Source organism: Zootoca vivipara, chromosome 3 (assembly GCF_965207765.1).
Source record: "Zootoca vivipara chromosome 3, rZooViv2.hap1.1, whole genome shotgun sequence".
In the NCBI taxonomy this organism is placed as follows: domain Eukaryota; kingdom Metazoa; phylum Chordata; class Lepidosauria; order Squamata; family Lacertidae; genus Zootoca; species Zootoca vivipara.
Window position 1 is genome coordinate 35,355,990 of NC_142586.1, and position 20,015 is coordinate 35,376,004.

At 41.6% G+C, this 20,015-nt stretch overlaps 1 protein-coding gene across 50 annotated transcripts in view; it reads left to right on the forward strand.

Moving 5' to 3' along the window:
* The window catches only part of RIMS1 (regulating synaptic membrane exocytosis 1), a 235,258-nt gene that overhangs the window by 160,781 nt on the left and 54,462 nt on the right, over positions 1 to 20,015 (forward strand). For 31 of the 50 annotated variants that reach the window (XR_015948904.1, XM_088665849.1, XM_088665857.1 and 28 more), the window contains 3 exons: positions 1,695 to 1,766; positions 8,671 to 8,783; positions 13,794 to 13,823. Coding sequence is in view for 49 of the 50 variants with exons in the window: in XM_088665849.1 (XP_088521975.1) it covers positions 1,695 to 1,766; positions 8,671 to 8,783; positions 13,794 to 13,823 (215 nt within the window). In the remaining variant the exon portion in view is untranslated. Of the gene's footprint in view, positions 1 to 1,694; positions 1,767 to 6,972; positions 7,156 to 8,670; positions 8,784 to 13,793; positions 13,824 to 20,015 lie in introns of all 50 variants that reach the window. The other 19 variants (XM_088665851.1, XM_088665859.1, XM_088665878.1 and 16 more) reach the window with 3 other exon arrangements.

The following is a 20,015-nucleotide window of genomic DNA, read 5'->3' on the forward strand; positions in this document are numbered from 1 at the left end:
CTGCCCGCCCGGTGCCATCTCCCTTCTCCCTGGCTGGCTGTGGGGCGGGCGGCGGGAAAGCACCAGAGCCGCGCAAAGCGTTTGGCTGGCTTTCCCTCCCTCCGCCCCACAGCCAGCAAGGGAGAAGTGAGACCTCCCTTCTAGCCGGCTGGCTGTGGGGCGGGCGGAGGGAAAGCCAGGCAACCGCTTTGCGCGGCTCTGGGGCTTTCCCTCCACCTGCCCCAGCGATTGCAGAGGGGGAGGAGGGGATCGGAGCAGCCCAATTTCGGGCTGATCCTGGCTCCCCCTCGTCCCTTCCGATCGTGGAGGGGGAGGAGGGAGTCAGAGCAGCCCGATTTCGGGCTGATCCTGGCTCCCCCTCGTCCCTTCCTATCGCGGAGGGGGAGGAGGGAGTCGGAGCAGCCCGATTTCGGGCTGATCCTGGCTCCCCCTCGTCCCTTCCAATCGCGGAGGGGGAGGAGGGAGTCGGAGCAGCCCGATTTCGGGCTGATCCTGGCTCCCCCTTGTCCCTTCCTATCGCGGAGGGGAAGGAGGGAGTCGGAGCAGCCCGATTTTGGGCTGTTCCGATGTGGCCCCGCCCCCGCCCCTTGGCCCCGCCCCTTGCTCCCCGCCCCTTGCCCCCCCTGATTTTCATCCTGGCTACGCCCCTGGCTGTTTAAAACCAGCATTTTGAATTGAGCTTCAGTTTATTGAGTCTCATTCAATATATGTATTTAGACTTGGATTCTGATGGGCAGCATGGCCACAAATAACCAATTTCTATCAAAACCAGTCATAGAATACTGTGATATCGGTAATGCATAACACAAGATTACAATTGGGCGGTGAGCTGATGTTTTCGAATACTTGAATTTCATTATCCACCTTCCATGCAATTGCCCCCTTGACATAAATCATAAACCTTGTATTGTGCAAGCCAGAATTCATTCATGTCAATTTTTCAAAACTTTCACAGAGAGATTTACCAAGAGCTCTTCAATACCTCCTCTTTTCCTAAGCCATTAGGTGCTTTTAGAATTCACGACTTTGGGCTTGTCTTGATAATGCCCATGAAACTGAGACATTGTTTCTGATCCCATGCCTGCCCTGGACAAGAATACCAAGAAGCCTTTTAAAATGCTGTGGTAAAACATTACTGTATTGATTAATTAGTGGTCCTAAAACTTGGTACATTGAAAATAGCTTCTCGGTAGATGGTTGTGTGACTATGAAAACACAAAAGGTATCTCAGATGAGAAAAGCAACAGAGAACATTTTTTATGCTCAGATTAATTAAAATAGAGTTTTATTATCATGGAGTATTTAATTGACTGCATTGTTTGCCATCTGTGTTACTTGAAAGTGTGGTGCAAAAGCAGCTTGTCACATTTTAACCTAGAGATAATGTCATTTCGTACCACATTTATCATTACTTTGGGGTGAATTCTAAAATTTCACAGCATTCAGGAGCAAGTGGGTGTGAAAGTGCTGCAAATAGTGATATTAAATAGGTTAAATCTTGTTGTTTCTGTCCTTGGTGAAGCCTTCATAGCCATACATTTGTTGAGTGTTGTTGCTGGCAGTTCTCTTATTCAAATTCCATATTTACTAGCCATTCATAAAACCTTCCATCTGCTTGAACTTCTGTGATATATTTCCTGGATCACATGCTTTCCTTCCTTTTTTCATATTTTTTTGGACATCTCATTTCACAGGCATCCCAGAAAGGTGGAAAGATATAGCAGCCAAAAACAGACTAGGAAAGGCTCTGCGTCTGAAACAGAAAGGTAGGACTGATGGGATACTGGAATTGTTCACATGCTGTGACTTCGTATGCTGAGAATCTGACAAAAAAAACCATAAGTAAATATTCTGCTGCAGATAAGATGAAAAACCTATTGGGTTGTATCCAGTATTTGTACTGGAGGGCTAGATCCTGAAGGACAACTGGCAAAGGACATCTCTATGGCAGCAGGTAGCTCAGTTTGCTAGAGCATGATGCTGAGAATGCCAGGGTTTGATACCCGTAAGGGACAGCTGCATATTCCTGCATTGCAGGGGATTGGACTAAATTGATCCTCCAGGTACCTTTCAACCTGTTATTCTATACTATCAGTGTATGGTCAGCCAATCAGGCTCTGAGCTTCTGAACCTCAGCCCCTGGAGAACCTTCACCCTTGATGCAGCGGGTGAGAAGTCAAAATAAAAACCCTCCCCATCACCCAGATCTTTTGCACCTATAACATTTTATATGCTACTTTCAGAAAGTAGCAATAAATTGATGAGAAAAATGGGTGAAGGAGACAGTAGGAAGCTTAACTGGGAACATCAAATTATAATAGTGTGTTGCATCCAATGTGTTGTTTTATGCGAGTGTAAAGCACTTTTCTTAGATCCCTTGTGTGTCTTAGTGACTATCCCACCCCTACCCCTGCCACCCAAAGCTTCTCCTTATGGTTGGAGAACCCTCCATAACAGTTTGGCAAACAGCAAAAATCGGATATGTTCCTCAACATGTGGACACATGTGCTTTCAGCTGCTGCAAAGTTGCCACAATGTTCAAAATAATTTTTGCAACAGGATTTCTATATGCTCCTTTCATACCCTGTGTGCTTAGCAGGCCAGTAAATATATGAGCTATTGACATAACACGAAGTACAAATGTTAATAAATGTTCCTTTTTTAAAAATTAAATTTCAGTTTCATTGTCCACTAACTGTATTGCTGCATGGCTTCTGTATCCTCCTCACCCTTTGTTTAAAAGAACATATAAAAACTATTCAATATATATATATATGGATCCATGCTCAATTCCGTTGAAGGAGCCAGCCAATTTTTAAAAAAGCAATGTCCCCGTTGATCAATTTTGCAGTTACAATTCATGGGGAAGACATTCTGACTCCATACACATGTCAGAGTTCTTGCATCGCAGGCCAGAGCTTTACTTTCTGAAGTGTGAAGTTCATTCAAATAGGAATTAATTGAGAGTATATTGCTCTGGGTATGGATTTGTTCAAAGACTTGACTGACTAGTACATTAAGAGGAGATCTACCGCAGTTGTTTCTGTTATTCTTTTAAAAAGAATAAACATTACTGTCAATGCCTCTGAAGTCCAGATATAATTCAAGTGACCAAGCACACGCAACAGGGCCAGAAAGGACTTTGTGGGAAGGGACGCAAGCTTGGAAGCTGGAAGAAACCTGGGCTGAGCGGTTTCACTTTTCTTCACAACAAACTGAGTTTCTGCCTCCTCCCTCCCCAAGGGGATCATTTCTACTCTCCTCGTCTGATCTGAGATGCTGGGGCTTGGCTTGCTTTCACTGAGACATGCTGCTAACTGAGGCATCTTCTGGTGCCGACTTTTTGCAGAGACATAGGTGAGAGGTGGAGCACTGGGGAGGGGGGAGGGGCTATTAGGTAGGAGGAGGAGGACTTGGTGGCATGGGAAAAGTCAAGTTGGCAGCGTCTGGCGAACCACCCCCTCCTCCTGATTTTGGCGCCAATAAATTAGAGCAGTTACAACAACTCCGCCTCCCGGGTGAACAGCTGACGAAGCACCCGAGCAAGCAGCCCAAGTAGTGGCGGGGGCGGGGGATGCGAGGGGCTGCGCTGGGTGCCCGGCATGCTCTGGCGGCTGCACACCTTGCACATGGGGCTCAGTAATTATGATTGTGAGTAATGCATGGGGACAAGTGCGGATTGGTCCGGCTCCAGCAGATTCGGGCTGCATTTGTAAATGAGGGAGGGCACTACTCAGCAATTAGCTGCTTCAGTCCCCAACCGAGGCATTTTGTCAAATATTAAAAATCCTCCCCGACAGAAATTTTAACCCTGAAAAAGAGGACATCTCCAGGAAAATCTGGACATATGGCAACCCTACATTAGAGATACTCCAGACACTCTCTCTTGGAAGTACTTTTTCAGAATGAATGTCTTTAGGCCAGAGGCAGGGAACAGGTCCCAGCTGGCATTGCTTATGCAGGTGGAAATCAAACAGTGGAGGCAAAGGGGCGGGGCTTTTCTTGAACCAGCGATCATCCTGCACTCACAAAGTATTGCACCTTTCCCAAGCGGCCTTAGGGAGATTTGTGTTCTGCTCACTTGCTGTGTAAGGGAAGATGCAAGATGGCTGTCCTGTTAGCCTCTTGCCTGTCAAGCTTATTCTCTCATGCCCTTTCCTACCTCTTGGCTCCTTCCCTTTCCCCTTTTGTTCTTGCCTCCTTTCTCTCCTCATGTCAGCAATGAGAAATGAGTATAGCAGGCAGAAGATCTGAGTGAGGTCTAAAGTATTATTGGGTTGCTCTCCCACTCCATTTGCAGTAACAATTCAATTTAAGTTGCTAGGTTAAGGAGTTTAAAACATGTCAGGTTTAGTTTAATATGCTGTAAACTGCTTTGAGATTTTTCTTAAAAATACAAAGCGGCATAGAAAAATAAATAAATAAATAGGTTTTTGTATTATTTCCATTCTTGATTGTGCCCTTCACAGTACAGCTTCTGACTACAGTGGTACCTCTGGTTAAGAACTTAATTTGTTCCAGAGGTTCGTTCTTAACCTGAAACCGTTCTTAACCTGAGGTACCACTTTAGCTAATGGGGCCTCCTGCTGCGTGATTTCTGTTCTCATCCTGAGGTAAAGTTCTTAACCCGAGGTACTACTTCTGGGTTAGTGGAGTCTGTAACCTGAAGTGTTTGTAACCTGAGGTACCACTGTATAGGCTTGAGGCCAATTAAGCTGGGACTAATCTGAGCCAACTCAGGTTTGCCTGTGGAGGTTAAAGAGGGATTGTTTCGAAGCATTCACATGATCATATGTGATAAGGTTTGGTGGGAGGGGTCCCTCCATCCCACATGCATCAAAGTGCTCCAGTTACATCTGGTAGGGTCAGTAAGGTTGGCCACTGTGAGAACAGGATGCTGGACTTGATGGGCCATTGGCCTGACCCAGCAGGCTCTTTTTATATTCTTAGTACAGTGGTACCTCGGGTTACGAATGCGATCCGTTCCGGGTCGCAGTTCGTAACCCGAAAAGTTCGTAACCCGAAAAGGGCCCGAACCGCCGTATTGCGCATGCGCAAAGCGCTATTTTCGCTATTTTTGCGCTTTGCGCATGCGCAAATGCGCGCGACGCTTCTGCGCACGCACGCACGGCGAAAACACTTCCGGGTTTGCAAAGTTCGTAACCCAGGTTGTTCGTAACCCGAGGTGTTCGCAACCCGAGGTACGACTGTATAAGCTTATCTTCTCACCTTGGACTCCTCCAAGTGACCAATCAGTTAGACTTTTTAAATGTATATATATACACATTTACGACACAATTTACGACACAGAGTTATGCACAGAAAAGCCTATTGATTTCCAAGATCTCAGGAGCATTCGGCTCTGTTTATTTTTAAAGTGTATTTGCAAGACTGTGCTATAAGAACACTTTGCTTGCTTGCTTGCTTGCTTGCTTGCTTGCTTGCTTGCTTATTTATTTATTTATTCGCCTTATCAAAACCTTTTAAGATTTCTGGTAATAAAATCTGTAAATGGCAACAACAGGAGTGTCGTATCTTGCCAATATAAATATGTTGTTTCACTTCCTGTTACATAAATGCCAGTTCTAAAATTCCCAAACATTTAAGGCTTGAATCTAAAAAGTTCAACAGGATTGTCAACAAATGTCCTTGCTTCCTGTCAGTGTTTGACGCTTCAGGCTTTTCAAGTCACTGTAGGTCACGAGCCTTCCATCTCGGATAAGGAATTGCAAGTTTTGCAAATACTCACAGTATAAACTGGCCATATGGGGAGTTTTTTTTATGAGAACCATCTCTGTATGTGTGAAAGTACTGTGCTTCATGAAAAGTGCTGTCAGGGCAGATATAAATACAACAAACTCTGACACTTACCCACATGAACAGCAATCGTGAACCCCCCCCTCCCCACCAACCGATTGCCAAGCAATTGGCAATTTAGCCTAACTATCACCTAAAGGTAAAGGGACCACTGACCATTAACTATCACTTAGCATTGGCTATAATTTTGCCTGGAATATATGAGCCACCTGCTGGAAGTAAAGCATTAGTGCAGGGAACATAATGAAATCTATAATGTTTGTTAGTCATATTATATATTTTACCACTGGCCTTACAAAGCACGCCATTGGGGTTAGACAGCGGACTTGAACCTCCCCGCGCAGGTCTCACTGCTTTCATGTAGGCGGCTTTCATGTACTCTTTTGTAGGCTTATTGCTACAATTGTTTTCCGGGCGGGAGTTGATCACAGTGTGGCTTTGCCAAGCATACACGTTTCTCCCTCTTAGCACGTTTCTGCCTTGCATCCTGAGTTTGGGTGTCTTCAGAGCCCATGACACCTTTAGTGAAGGCTGTTCTCCAGCATACAGCAAGTTGCTGCCTGTTTCCGCACTATATTTTGGCAGTAGATAGCCACATTCTGGATTGGGGTGTCAGGTAGAAAAGCATGGTGACATTTTACAGGAGCTGTTTCCTCATCACGGCACCACTGTAGTAGGAGGAGCTGCAGTTCTGGAACTTCTGTATTTTTCAGTGGTCCAAGCAACAGAAGACCTCATTCAGAGAAAATAAGTCATGGCAACCCCCAATAGAGTCCAATAGATACCAGCATCCACTAGAGGCCAATATTGTAAAATAGATAGGTGTGTCAATATTGCAGATTATACACTTTTTGAGATGTGAAATAGATTTTTCTTTTAAAATGGGAAGAAGTTTGGTCTTAGAACTGCAAGTGACTATCTTGTCATTTTTTCAGATTCGTAACTCCAGACTGTGTATTACTGTGTAGTGAGGGATAAGCTTGCTGTTTGATCATTTACTAACCAGATTTATGAAGATAACAAATAATGAATGTTACTGAAAATCACGGATTTGCAGCTACAGATACTGGTGGTGATTTGGTGTGTCTCTCTGTGTGTGATAAACTTATATGCAGCTAATGACTGAATCCAATTTTTTTGGCCCTAATGTTTTAGGGTTCTACTGCCATGTTGTAGAAGGGGACTGCCACCCCCAAGAATCAGTGATCAGCCAGTCATTACTAGGGGAAAGCATCACACTCGCTCAAGGTCGAGTGAGCATTCTAGTATCAGACCATTATGTTCTGTACATCACCTAGTTCCTGGAGGGTCTGCACCACCTTCTCCACTTCTGACAAGGTTGCTATTAAATGTACAGCACAGCATTTTGTTTCCAGCCTCCCAGATGTAAATGTGGTGGTGTACTTTCTGGAGTACATGCAGTGCATCCACTCATTCTGGCACTCCAGTGCAATCTGTTTTCCCCGTCATGATATCTACACTTTTCTCATATTCTCTGCTCAAGTCCTATCTCCACTATCTTGATTGTTTACAGTCATACCAACAAGCTTTATCACAATGGTGAAAATCAGCCTCTGTTTTGTCTTCCCATTGTTGTGTTGTGTTATGCATTCATACGAAAGCTTTCTGAATAATTTTCATTTTTCAAAAATGTGCTACATAATGCAAAAGCCTATTCATATAACAAAGGGTGTGTTCTCACATCACACATTTTCTTCATACTAGGTATGGAGAGAGAAATTGGGCTTTGTTATTATCATATGGGTATTGTGTACACTGTACATTGTATAGAGAGGCTAAATAGACAGGAAATAAGTCCCAGCAAACCAAGAGAAGTGATTATGAATAGATTGGGTCCTGAACTTAGAACTGGCATTGTACAGAGAAAACAGTGAATGGAAAATTCCCCACCCCAAGCTTACGAGAAGCAAATAATAGTTATTGTTGACTTGTCCCAGCTTCAGTGATGCTTCTTTCTCCACCAGTGATATAATCTGTTATCCTTCAAACCCTTCATGGTATTTGTAAAGTTTCCTAGAAGCACTGCACCAGGAAGAACAATACCAATTTGATCAGCTAGCCACGGTGTCAAATGAGGATACAGAGAAAAGATACATACAAAGCAATAATAATAATAATCCTAAACTCATATTCATAGGGATTGCATAGCTGATGATGTGTGAACATACTCTGACTCTTGATTTGCAACTGTTACTTTTCCTGTGCAATAGTAGTCCTTATCCTCTACTTCTGTGAAATTGCTTTAGTACTGAGCTTTATACTGGTAATGTATCTGGAAAAAGAATGCAGGCTGGATAGAAGATTACATTCTTTTGGAAGTACTTTACGACATCTTTACTATCAGTTGTACACTCTCAATTGTATTATTCAGTAGTTGTGCTTTAAAGAATGAAACCTATGGAAAGCCTGTAGATGTAATATATATATATAGCTAACCTATTTATATACTCATGATTTTTTCTCAACCATTGTTATCCATAGATTTCCAAATGGAGTAGCCTACAGTTTTTTAATCTAAATTCAAAATGGGATTGGTGATTTCACCAGTTCCAGATCGGTGACTAATTGCCTCTGTAGCTAAGTAGCTTTCTTCTAATCTGCCACATCAAAATGAGCTAATTGAAGAGGCCTTTTGAGTTTTACACACACTTAAGCAGGCTAGGAATGAATGTTTTCTGAATTGAACAGATACTAATAGTTTATGGCATCAATGCAAAGTAACGTACTTCCTCTCCGTCATTCTAGCAAAAGTATTTAGCCTTGGTGCTTATAATATCTCTTTGGTTCAGATGTTTGTTACACCATGCCATTAAATCTTAATTTTGCCTGCAGAATGCACCAACCAGGAAGTCCCATGCAGTCGTCTCCAGCAGACACACCTTTCAGCAGTCGTAGGGGGAGACAGCTTCCACAAGTTCCCATCAGAAGCGCCAGTATAGAGCAAGGTATCAAATAGCAAGCTTACAGTTTAAAATCTTGGGTTTGTTTTCCTCCCTCCTCCTGTGCTGCAAAAAACATCTTGCTTTTTCTTTTTGTAAACAGTCTTCAATGCTTTATTGCTTTCTACTGATTAACTAGTACATTCTTATAAAAGTGGATTGCAAACTAGGGGTGTGCAATTGATTATTGCATTGTTTCAAAAAGTTTTTTTCATGTTTTCTAGCAATGTATGTATTTTTAAAGCTGGGTTCTTGGCAAGGGGGCAGATTAAGGTGGTGGAGAATAACCCACTCTGTTTATTCGTGTTTCATTAATTTTGCTGTCTACCTAATGCTAATTGATTGCAGTTTGCTGACAGAAATGTGAACAGTGCAAACAATACCCCTTTCTGAGCATGTCAAAAGTTAAAAGCAAAAGTTGGGGAAAATTAATGTTTCTTCATCATATTTACGGTACAACAGTTTAATTACTGGATTACTGGGCTGCGGTGGGGATGGAATCACCTTCTTATATTTCTGAAGTCACAGATATCTAGGTTTACATTAGAGATCATGTGAAACTTGTTTAGAGTTTTCATATTTTAATTACATGGTGCAGTTCAGAACTGAAAGGGCAACACATTGAAGGTTTTCTTTCTCTATAGCAAATTGATGTCATGCATCCTTCTAGATATGAATATGTATTGAGAATGAGATGGTTCATATGTTCATTCTTTGCCAATACATGCATCATATAGATGTGAGTTTCCTGATGAATGACAACCATCATTGAAGAGTAGAGAATATGTCAAAGTGGTTTCCCATTCCATACATTCATTTTCACTTGGATATTTGCTGTTTTCTGCACGTGGTTTTGATGTGTAATGTATCTGCTGTTTTATATCATGTCACCATGAATTAAGGTCTCATTGGTTCAACAACTTGCTACAAAACTACATTGCAGTTCAACAGGTTGCATTATCTCAGACTTTCAATTATACAAAAGAGGCTGTACAAAAGCTGAGAGAGTTTTGTGGATATTTGTATATTATTTCTTTGTTGACATGTAAATAAGAAAATAGATAAGGTATAGTGTTTGTGTGTTTTCCCCCTGAGTGTGAAGAATTTCTTATTACTGGAAAATGTACTATACTATTTCAGTTCAAATGATGCTAATAGGATTTTGTAATCTGATCAACCGGTTTCAGTTTCAAACCGCAAGAGTGGAAAACTAGAATGGTTGCAGCAATGTAGAAAACAAAACAAAAAGCAATGCCGTGGGCGTTTCGTTAAATAGGTGCTCTTACACTTGTACTTTATATCGCTTCTTATCAAGACTCAGTTGTACATGCTTTATGTTGGTAAAAAAAAATTAACATGATGACTCTGGGTGAAGATTTTCTGGCTGGAACTTTTAATCTGTTGCTGTTAAAGGGACAAACTTTTTTTTTTTTGGTAAAAAGTGTCATTCCTTTGGAAGTTCCTTCACAGCTAGCCATAACTGAGGGTGGGTCTGTGGATCTGTCTTGTGCATTTCCAATTTGCCCTCCTTGCCTACTAGGCATACAGGGTTTTGACTAGGAAAACACGTGAGCCCCCACTGAGGGTTATTTCTGCAGGGATATAATAAATTGGTAAAGTATGAAAGTCTTGCTATTTTCATTGTTACCTTGAACAGCCCTTTTTATATATAAAAAAGTGTTTCAAATGTACAGTGGTGCCTCGCTAGACGAATTTAATTCATTCCACGGGTCAATTCTTATAACGAAAAATCCGTCTAGCAAATCCCATAGGAATGCATTGCATTCCCCCCCCTAGGAACACATTAATTGAATTTCAATGCATTCCTATGGGAAACCACAATTCGCTAGATGAATTTTTCACAAAACGAATTCGTCTAGCGAGGCAACCTCCGCTCGAAAAATCTCTTCGTTAAGTGAAAAATTCATCTTACAGGGTGTTTGTCTAGTGAGGCACCACTGTACAGCCAAATCCTGCCATTTGTTGTTCTTTTCAATCTGTCATTAACTGGAAATGTAAAAACTGGCATAGGAGAAGTTTTGTCCAAACGTTAAGTGAAATCCCTCTGCAGAGCAATTATCTGACTTGGCAGCAGTGATGAGATGCCTGGGAAGAACTGATCTCAAAATAACAATACAGGAAGTCCAGATTTTATTTCCTGTGGGTAAAGGATAATTTCTACACAATCATCCTAGTGGGAAATGGACATCAAACATCTGGCCAGCTTCTGATTATATCTATTAGAAATAAAGATACACATGCATAGTGGAAATAAAGATAAAGGGGTGTCTCCAATTAAGTCACACTCAGAGCAGAGCCATTGAAATTAATGAACAAGTGCCAGTTTAAGCAAAAAGATTTCAGTGGTTTTAGAAATGACTCGAGGGGTTTCAGGAAAGCCTAAGGTGTATATTTAGCATTATGAGGGATGATGCATGCTGAAGTCAAGGAGAAGTTTAAATTGAATTAATTAGGCCTTAACCCCATGGCAACTTCAGTTCCTAACCAAATTAGCCTAATATGTAAGGGCTCATTGAGAAATGTATCTTTAGGTGATTACAGAATGATACATCAATCTTACAGTATAACTGAAAATGAACAAACTCTGGTGAAATGCTTCTATTGCATAAAGCTTTCCATGTTCCTAAGATACAGGATAAAAAAGACCAGCAAAGACAAAATACTAAGCTAAAAACTGTAGCAAGTGTCAGTATTCTAGAATTGGCTCTCTTAATCGTTTTCATAAGAAAGGAATGCTGCCAGTGAAATGACGACTGTATTTTAATTTTACTTACTTGTAGTAAACAAAACAAAACAAATGTATAATTGTTCCGCGTAACATATGTGCCTGCTTGCCAGTTTGTAGCATATTCTAACAGTCTTTTGAGAAATGAGTATATTAGTGCAAGCGAGTGGCCGAAAGAGAAGATGTGAAAGGACACATCTGAAAGAGGGAGGTGGGGGAAAGATGGCAGATAAAGTGTGCCTTTAAATGTCAGAATACAGATAGAGTTCAGAGTTCTAAAACAAAACACCAGATGTGTGTGTGTGTGTGTGTGTGTGTGTGTGTGTGTGTGTGTGTCTGTCTGTCTGTCTGTCTGTCTGTCTATCTATCTGTCTGTCTATCTGTCTATCTGTCTACTTGGCCTGGGCCCACTGATGCACCATCTATAATACTAGGAGTGCCTTTAGTCCTTAACACAGTTATATGGATTTAAATTGCTTTGCTTTTGATTGAATTAGCCTGGCAGTATTATTTTAAGGTTGAAAATCAAACAGGTGCCTTACCACTGTCTTTCAAGCACCCTACTGTCCTCTACAACAATATTATGTATATAAAAAATAAAGCTGTGTCATGAAGGTCTTTACCTAGCTTGCTACAACAGTTTTTAACTAAAAATTTATAAACCTCTTGAGTTTTCAGCACAGCCATGCCACCTTTTCACCAACATGCTATAACGGTTTAAAAAACGGCTCCTTGTTCTTAGTATGAAGCTTTATATTTAATGCATATAGCTGTGTTTGTTGCAATACTACTACTACTACTAATAATAATAATAATAATAATGTACAAGTGATACTTAGGGAAGAACATTTGCCAGCAATTGAACTATGTTTGAACTAGCGTCACTGAGGTCACTTGACCACTTCCTGTGCGCATTGTTCCCTACATATACAAGTGCAAGGTCATGATGGTATGGGCACCATGCTTATGAGAATATTTCAGTTTTCAGACTTTTCTTTGTTCTGCTCTTGTTTGATTCAACAAAGCGTGCTATCCAGCAGACTTCAGATAAATAGAGATTTCTAGAAGATATGCTCGATAGATTTGCTTTCACAAACACCAGTGGTTATAGGTTGCTAGGTGAAAGGAAAATGCTGCTCGGGTCATTTACACTTAAAAAAAATATTCGAACCTGGTTCAGTGACAATAAATCACAACTCCATCTGGAAGTAAGGCAATGTTCAGTTCTGCAATATTTTACACTATTTCATGAGCCATTTGATCTGAGCATTCTGCAGTTTAGTTTCAGATTTATTTATTGTAAGGACTTCCTATTCATTTCCTTATTTCCTATTACGTTGTTTAAAACACCTCTTGAATTATTTTAAGTTTGTCAGTGTTTATTGTTGGATTATATGGGACATCCAGGAAAGAAGAGGGGAGGTGGTACCTTACAGCCACTGCATTTTTTAAAAGTGGGTGTTTTCAAAGGAAAAGTAGGTGTTCAGTAATATTTAATAAAGCAAGCTATTTTTAATGGTCACCGTTGTAAAAATTATATGACAATTGCTCATTGGAAAGTCATGCAGTAGCTATTCATTCATTCAATCTTTTGTTAACATACTCCCATAGGTGCTTCACTCTTTGTGTGTGTGATCCTGCTCTTCCGTTGTTTGCAATTCAAGCTTTGCTTTAGTTGTTGTTGGACTGAGCTGGAGAGTGCTTTCTGATACAATCGTGTATTTTTTAATACCGGTCAGATTAAGTGCAGTATGTAAGTACTCTAATCGGGAATGGATAAAAAGAAAATCCTTGCTCCAATGTACATTTGAGGCTCCACCCAGCACAATTTTTTTAGTGTGAATCTTTTTAAATGAAAGATGTGAAAAACTAACAGTTGAAGAGATGTCTCCTCACATGAGTAACCCTTTTCCTACTGCTTGGTTTCTTAAGTGCTCATTGTGTACAACAGAGGTGTAGCTTTTTAATTTTTTAATATTAAAGTTTATATATATATATATATATAAAAGAACAGGCCACAACCCAACACGTTAAGTGGGCTTAAGGCAATTTATTCCAATGGACTTGACCATACTTAGCTCTCTATTGGCCTCAGACTTTATAATTTGTCATGGTCTTGTCATCCAAGTTCCCCACATTAATTTTATGCATGCTGCAACAGAGCCTATAGTGTTTGTCATTCTCATGTATAACACCTTTTTTTGTCTAACTTTAAATTTGCTGATTTCTTTCTTTTGTTCCCATCATTCCGTGCATTTTATTCATTGAAGAACAAGAGAATTATAGCTCATCATCAAAAGGTAAATATTCATGTCAATTTTACTAACACTCGTCATGTTATTTTTACCTTTCTTCTGCACTAATTTCATGTCAATCCATTTTTTTGTAGGTTACATTCAGTTAAGAATGTAAATCTGTGGAAAAGGTTACTTCTCAAGTATCTAAACGTCACCCAGTCCAATAGAGTCGTAAAATAGTTTTACTAACCTCAAATCTATTTTAATGAAATTTTATCTCAACCTCTGACCAGGTACAAACTTGGTTGTCATCGTCTGGGAATGTTTACTTCTATCTCACAGATAATGAGAATATGCCCAGCAGTTATGGACCCAGTATAAAGGACTGGAGAATCCACACAACAAAACCCTTACCTTTTGTAGATCTTCTGAAAGCTCTGTTTAATCCAAAGAAACTTGAGCCTAGTTTTGACAATTGTTCCATGTTTCATATACCATGGCTTATGAAGCTGGAAATGAACCCTGGGTTTTAGCATTCCTCCCCTCATCTCTACTTCAATGTGACCCTGACTTATTTTCCTAGTCTGAGTTCCCTGGTTTGGACATAATGGGGGGCTCTGACTTAATGAAGCTAGAAATGAGGTGGCAAAGCAATAACAAGGAAAGCCCAAAGGAAGTCTCTGGAAGGGAACGTTACAGTAGCAGCTAGGGAGAACATAATCCACTAGCAAATACCATCGCAACACGGGTAACTGCAAGAATCAGGAAGTGTAACATAAATCCAGATGGAAGGAGAAACGGGGGGGTATATCTACATCTGATGTTGGCCAAGCTGTTTATGAAGTCCAGTAGTGTGAAGAAGGGGGCAGTCTAGGTACCTGGACCTTTAAAATGGGCAAATAGTTTCTGCCATTAGTTGATCAACATACTGCACAACTACAGTATCTCTTATGCTGACCTACCACTGGAGTGCTTCAGTGGAAGAGAACTGGAATGCATTCTTAGGAATGCTAGGAAGTGTCCTGGTGCAATGTTGATCAACAGCTTTATGATACCAGCACTGCCCAAAGAAGAGAAGCAGGAGCCAACAAGTTTAAAAGGGCAGGGGGGTGGTGGTTATTTGAGCAATAGTGGCACCATATTTGAACCCTCTAGCAGTAGGCCACGTGGAGTACAGGCAGACAGCAAGTGACCTCAGCAGGGCCCTCTATCAGGAGCTGGGACCAAACATAATGAGTGCATAAGTAAGCACTGCTGTGCCATTGGTTCCCATGAAGCTGCCAGGAAACTGTGCCTGGAACCTTTCAAAAGTGCCGGAAGTGCCTGCCTGTAAGTTTTCCTAAAGTTATAAATTGTAAGGCTGCAAATGCCTCTCCTTTGTTCAGGCAGGCGTGGAGGGGGTGGTGGTTTGGTCACTGAGATCTAAATGGGTAAAGATAAACAGACAGCAGCTGATCAGCACAGCTTTGCTTTTGTAAGCAGGGGACCTGCTCAAGAATGCTCTACACATTTTTTTGTGTGGGTTTGATCTTAGTTTTCGCTAAAGTATAACCAAAAACTACTTCCATGCAATTGCCCTTGTTCTGTAATTGTCTGTGGCAATTAAGACATGTTGCTGTCGATCAACACAATCTCACTTACTCTAGAACGAAAAGTAACATTTAACATTTCCTTTAACATTTCCTTGTATACTTGATTCTAAATCTTTTCTCAACTTCACTGCTTTTTTTTAAAGAAAAAAATTCTTTCATGATTATCAACATCTGCATCTCCATTTCAAATGCTTCATTGTGTTTTGTCACAATATGGCCTCACGGGCACTTCTGTGCACTAAAACACCAACAACCTGGCATATCTACCATTGAACTTACTTATTGTGTTGAGACAAATCTGTCACCCTAGAAGAATCTTGATGTGTGACCTTTTATCTTGTGTCATGACTCATTTATGCAGCAAAAACTAAAAATCCCAAACTGAGTGCAAGTTTAGGCTGCCAGTGACACATTAACTGTCTTTTTTAATACTTCACTTTTGTGTGTGTATGCATGTGTGAGAGAGAGAGAGCGGTGGTGGCCACCACAATAAATTAACATGCCAGAAAGAAGTAACGGGTAGAGCAGGGATCCCCAAACTCGGCCCTCCAGATATTTTGGGACTACAACTCCCATCATCCCTAACTAACAGGACCAGTGATCAGGGATGATGGGAATTGTAGTCCCAAAACATCTGGAGGGCTGAGTTTGGGGGTGCCTGGGGTAGAGCAACTTAAAGGAAAGACTATGGCTGCTGTTCAGAACTTGCCTGGGAGTAATTCCCATTAAACTCAGTTTTCTATGTGCAGAGAGCATGTACACACAGAGAGAGCTGAAGCCTGAAATGGTACTACAACTACGAAAAGTTTTCCCATTTGCTTTAGCAGCCTTAGAAATTCTGAATTTTCCCTGAATTTTTACTGTAAACATTTCCTTTTATTGTTTTTAATCACAAGCCCTTGTCATGTGTGCCCCATGTGTACAATAATGCATGGGATGGGCCCAGGCCCCACTGGGCCCCACCCTGACATCATCACTCCACCTCACCCCAATGTCCATGCACTGTGTTAGACATGTGAAAGGGAGATGATAAACATTATGTAGAGTGCCTACAACTGTATTTCCTATCCCCAACTCCCAAGGCTGTCAGAACATTGGGAATGGACGGCATGAGTGCATTGAGACTGGAAGGCCTGTCTCCTCAACACACTTTTTGTAAATTTTGCACATGAGTGAAGAGAGCTACAGTTAGCAGATAAGGAGTATAACCATCTCTGTCTCCAAATGCATCATAGTTACTTCTGGTACAGTGGTACCTCGGGTACCTTCTTTCTGGAGGTCCATTCTTAACCTGAAACTGTTCTTAACCTGAGGTACCACTTTAGCTAATGGGGCCTCCCGCCGCGCCGCCACACAATTTCTGTTCTCATCCTTAAGCAAAGTTCTTAACCCGAGGTACTATTTCTGGGTTAGCGGAGTCTGTAACCTGAAGTGTCTGTAACCCGAGGTACCACTGTATTGTTTTGAATAGAATCTGTTATAACCATGCATATGCCAATGTTTTATTTCCTCTGTCACTGAGGATGGTGTACCAATTCTGAGCTTGCTATTGAGAACCCCTCAATCTCACCCTGTGGAGCTGGGGATGGCTCTCATGCTGTTTTTTTGCCACAGGACTAGTTTTTTTTTAATAAAAAGTTGAGAGATACGTGGCAATTGTGCCATGATTTATAAATGGCTCTGTAGCAGTACTCCAGTTGTATCTACATCAAATTAAGCCACCTTTAAAAGTGATTGTGGCTGAAGTGTTATCCTTACCTGGGAGTAAATTCCATTAAACCAGTGGAGCTTATTTGTAGGGTAGTACACAAGAGGCCAAAATTACTCAAAACATAAATACAATGCAAAGTACAAATACAAGATATAAATAATTAGAAATGCATACATATGTCTCTGGATGCTTTTTTAAAGAAGTTTACTGTTAAGACAGGAAATGCTGATTTCAAGTTCTGCAATCACAAACCTAATGATTGCTGATGCATTCTGTAAAAAAGGTTAAAAAAAATAAGTGTGGCATTGGCTTAGGTTATCTCTACCTTTGAATGTTCTTCTGGGGGTTTGGATGAGGTGATGGGTTTCAATATACAGTGGTACCTCGACTTACGAAGGCGATCTGTTCCACGGTGCTCTTTGGAAGTTGAAAACTTCATAAGTCGAAGCGTCCATTTTGCGCATGTGCATACCCCGCGCACGCCACTACTGCGCATGCGCGGCGAAAATACTTCTGGGTTAGCGGACTTCGGAAGTCGAAACCTTCGGAAGTCGAGGCATTTGTAAGTCGAGGTACCACTGTACTTGAGTCCTCCAGAAGCAGCTCACAGTAAGAGTGCACAATTGGTGTTCCCACAAGGAACTCATCAGTTATAGTGGCCCAGTAGGGATTTGATAAACATCTTCTTTTTGCCACCTGACTGAGACTGCAAAAACGGGGTTGTCTAAACACCTGGGAGGCCATAAAACATGGCTGGTGGGCTGGGTTAAGTTTCATGGGTCAAGTTGCTCAGCCTGCTTGTCAGTCAGAAATGAGTACCATACTATTTTTCTCCCATTGGTAAACAATAACACTGTGTACCACCATAACATGCTGAATGGGAACTACTGGCATGTGGATCCAAAATAAAGGACTTGCTTTTCTACAGGGAGTAAAACCACGAGAGAAACATGGTTTCTCTAGGTCCATTTCTAGAATACTTAAGAGGCCCAGAGGAGAAGTGCTTAAAGAACATCAGAATTGTGTGTATCGCAAACTGACCAATGGGTTATCGAAGATAATGTAAAAGTGCTATAGCCTCCTTGGAGCCTCAGCTGCACCTTGGATTTAGTGTTGGGGAGTGGGAATTGATTAATACAGCTGGAGAGAGATAAGGAGGACTATGATGAGCCAATGAAGATGTATTAATGGGACCTTGGAAGGTGTGCTTGCGGTTCCTCAATGAATGGAAGAGTTTGCAAATGGAGGTTGCATCCATGGACTAGAGAAGTGACTGGGACATGGAATTTGAGACCAACATTCAGGAATAAGATAAAAAAATAAACTAATGTTTGAGATTATTTCTGAATGTTTATTAGAATATCCATTCAAGTTTTGCAACAACAGTGTTTTGGAGATTCCAGGAAATTTTCTAACACCTTGGGAATGTTCCATCCTCGTTTCAAATTTCAAGAGTCAAGTGGATCATGAATTTATAATTTGTCATTGCATCAAATCTATAGCGGGTTTTTGCAACAAGTATACAGGTAACTCGCATCTTATGGAAGGGTTCAGTTCTGGGAATCCACATGTATACACAAACATGTAGATCCAGGAACCCACAGAACCAGTCCCCCTGCAAGGTGGAGGGCTGTTTACCTGACTTGGGGAAGGCAGCTGGAGGGCTCTATGACTCTGCCAGTGGCTTTGCACCTTCTTCTCAAAACCTGGTGCCTTACCCAGCTTTGTGAAGGCTGTGCAAGGGCTCTGGGATGCTGCCAGAGCCCTCATGCCACTTTCCCAAAGCCAGGTAAGCCTGGAGCTGTGGGTAGGAGTGGGTAAATACGGTAGATGGAGAGCGGGTTTCACTGTTCTCCATTTACTTATTGATTTTCCCTACACACCCACAAAAAGCTGTAATTTTGTAAGTAAAATAAGCATAAGATGCTTGTTACTTGTACTAGAAATGGTTTGTATACAGGGAACTTGAAACCTGAACTGCCCTGGCTTAACAAGCCAAGCTGTTGAGGCAGAAGGCAACTGTTTCTGTCATAGCTGCCTCTTCCTGGAGACTTGTCAGAGATGTTGTTTGGGCTACTCGAGCACAGTTGCCAAGGAAAGCCATCAGGTAAGCAGCTGCTCCTCCAGGTCAGCCTTCGCCCCTAGAAATGCTAGACTGAGATGGTCTGCATAGTCTCACAACCACCATTTTGATCTAATGGAGAGGTGCGTTCCTGTCAGCTTCCCTGACATCATACCATAGGACAGTCAGACAGAGTGGCAGGAGGAAGTATCATAGAATCATAGAATCATAGAATTGGAAGACACCACAAGGGCCATCCAGTCCAACCCCCTGCCGAGCAGGAAACACCATCAAAGCATTCTTGACATATGCCTGTCAAGCCTCTGCTTAAATACCTCCAAGGAAGGAGACTCCACCACACTCCTTGGTAGCAAATTCCACTGCCGAACAGCTCTTACTGTCAGGAAGTTCTTCCTAATGTTTAGGTGGAATCTTCTTTCTTGAAGTTTGAATCCATTGCTCCGTGTCCGCTTCTCTGGAGCAGCAGAAAACAATATTTCTCCCTCCTCCATATGACATCCTTTCATATATTTGAACATGGCTATCATATCACCCCTTAACCTTCTCTTCTCCAGGCTAAACATACCCAGCTCCCTAAGCCGTTCCTCATAAGGCATCGTTTCCAGGCCTTTGACCATTTTCGTTGCCCTCTTCTGGACACGTTCCAGCTTGTCAGTATCCTTCTTGAACTGTGGTGCCCAGAACTGGACACAGTACTCCAGGTGAGGTCTGACCAGAGCAGAATACAGTGGTACTATTACTTCCCTTGATCTAGATGCTATACTCCTATTGATGCAGCCCAGAATTGCATTGGCTTCTTTAGCTGCTGCATCACACTGCTGACTCATGTCAAGTTTGTGGTCTACCAAGACACCTAGATCCTTTTCACA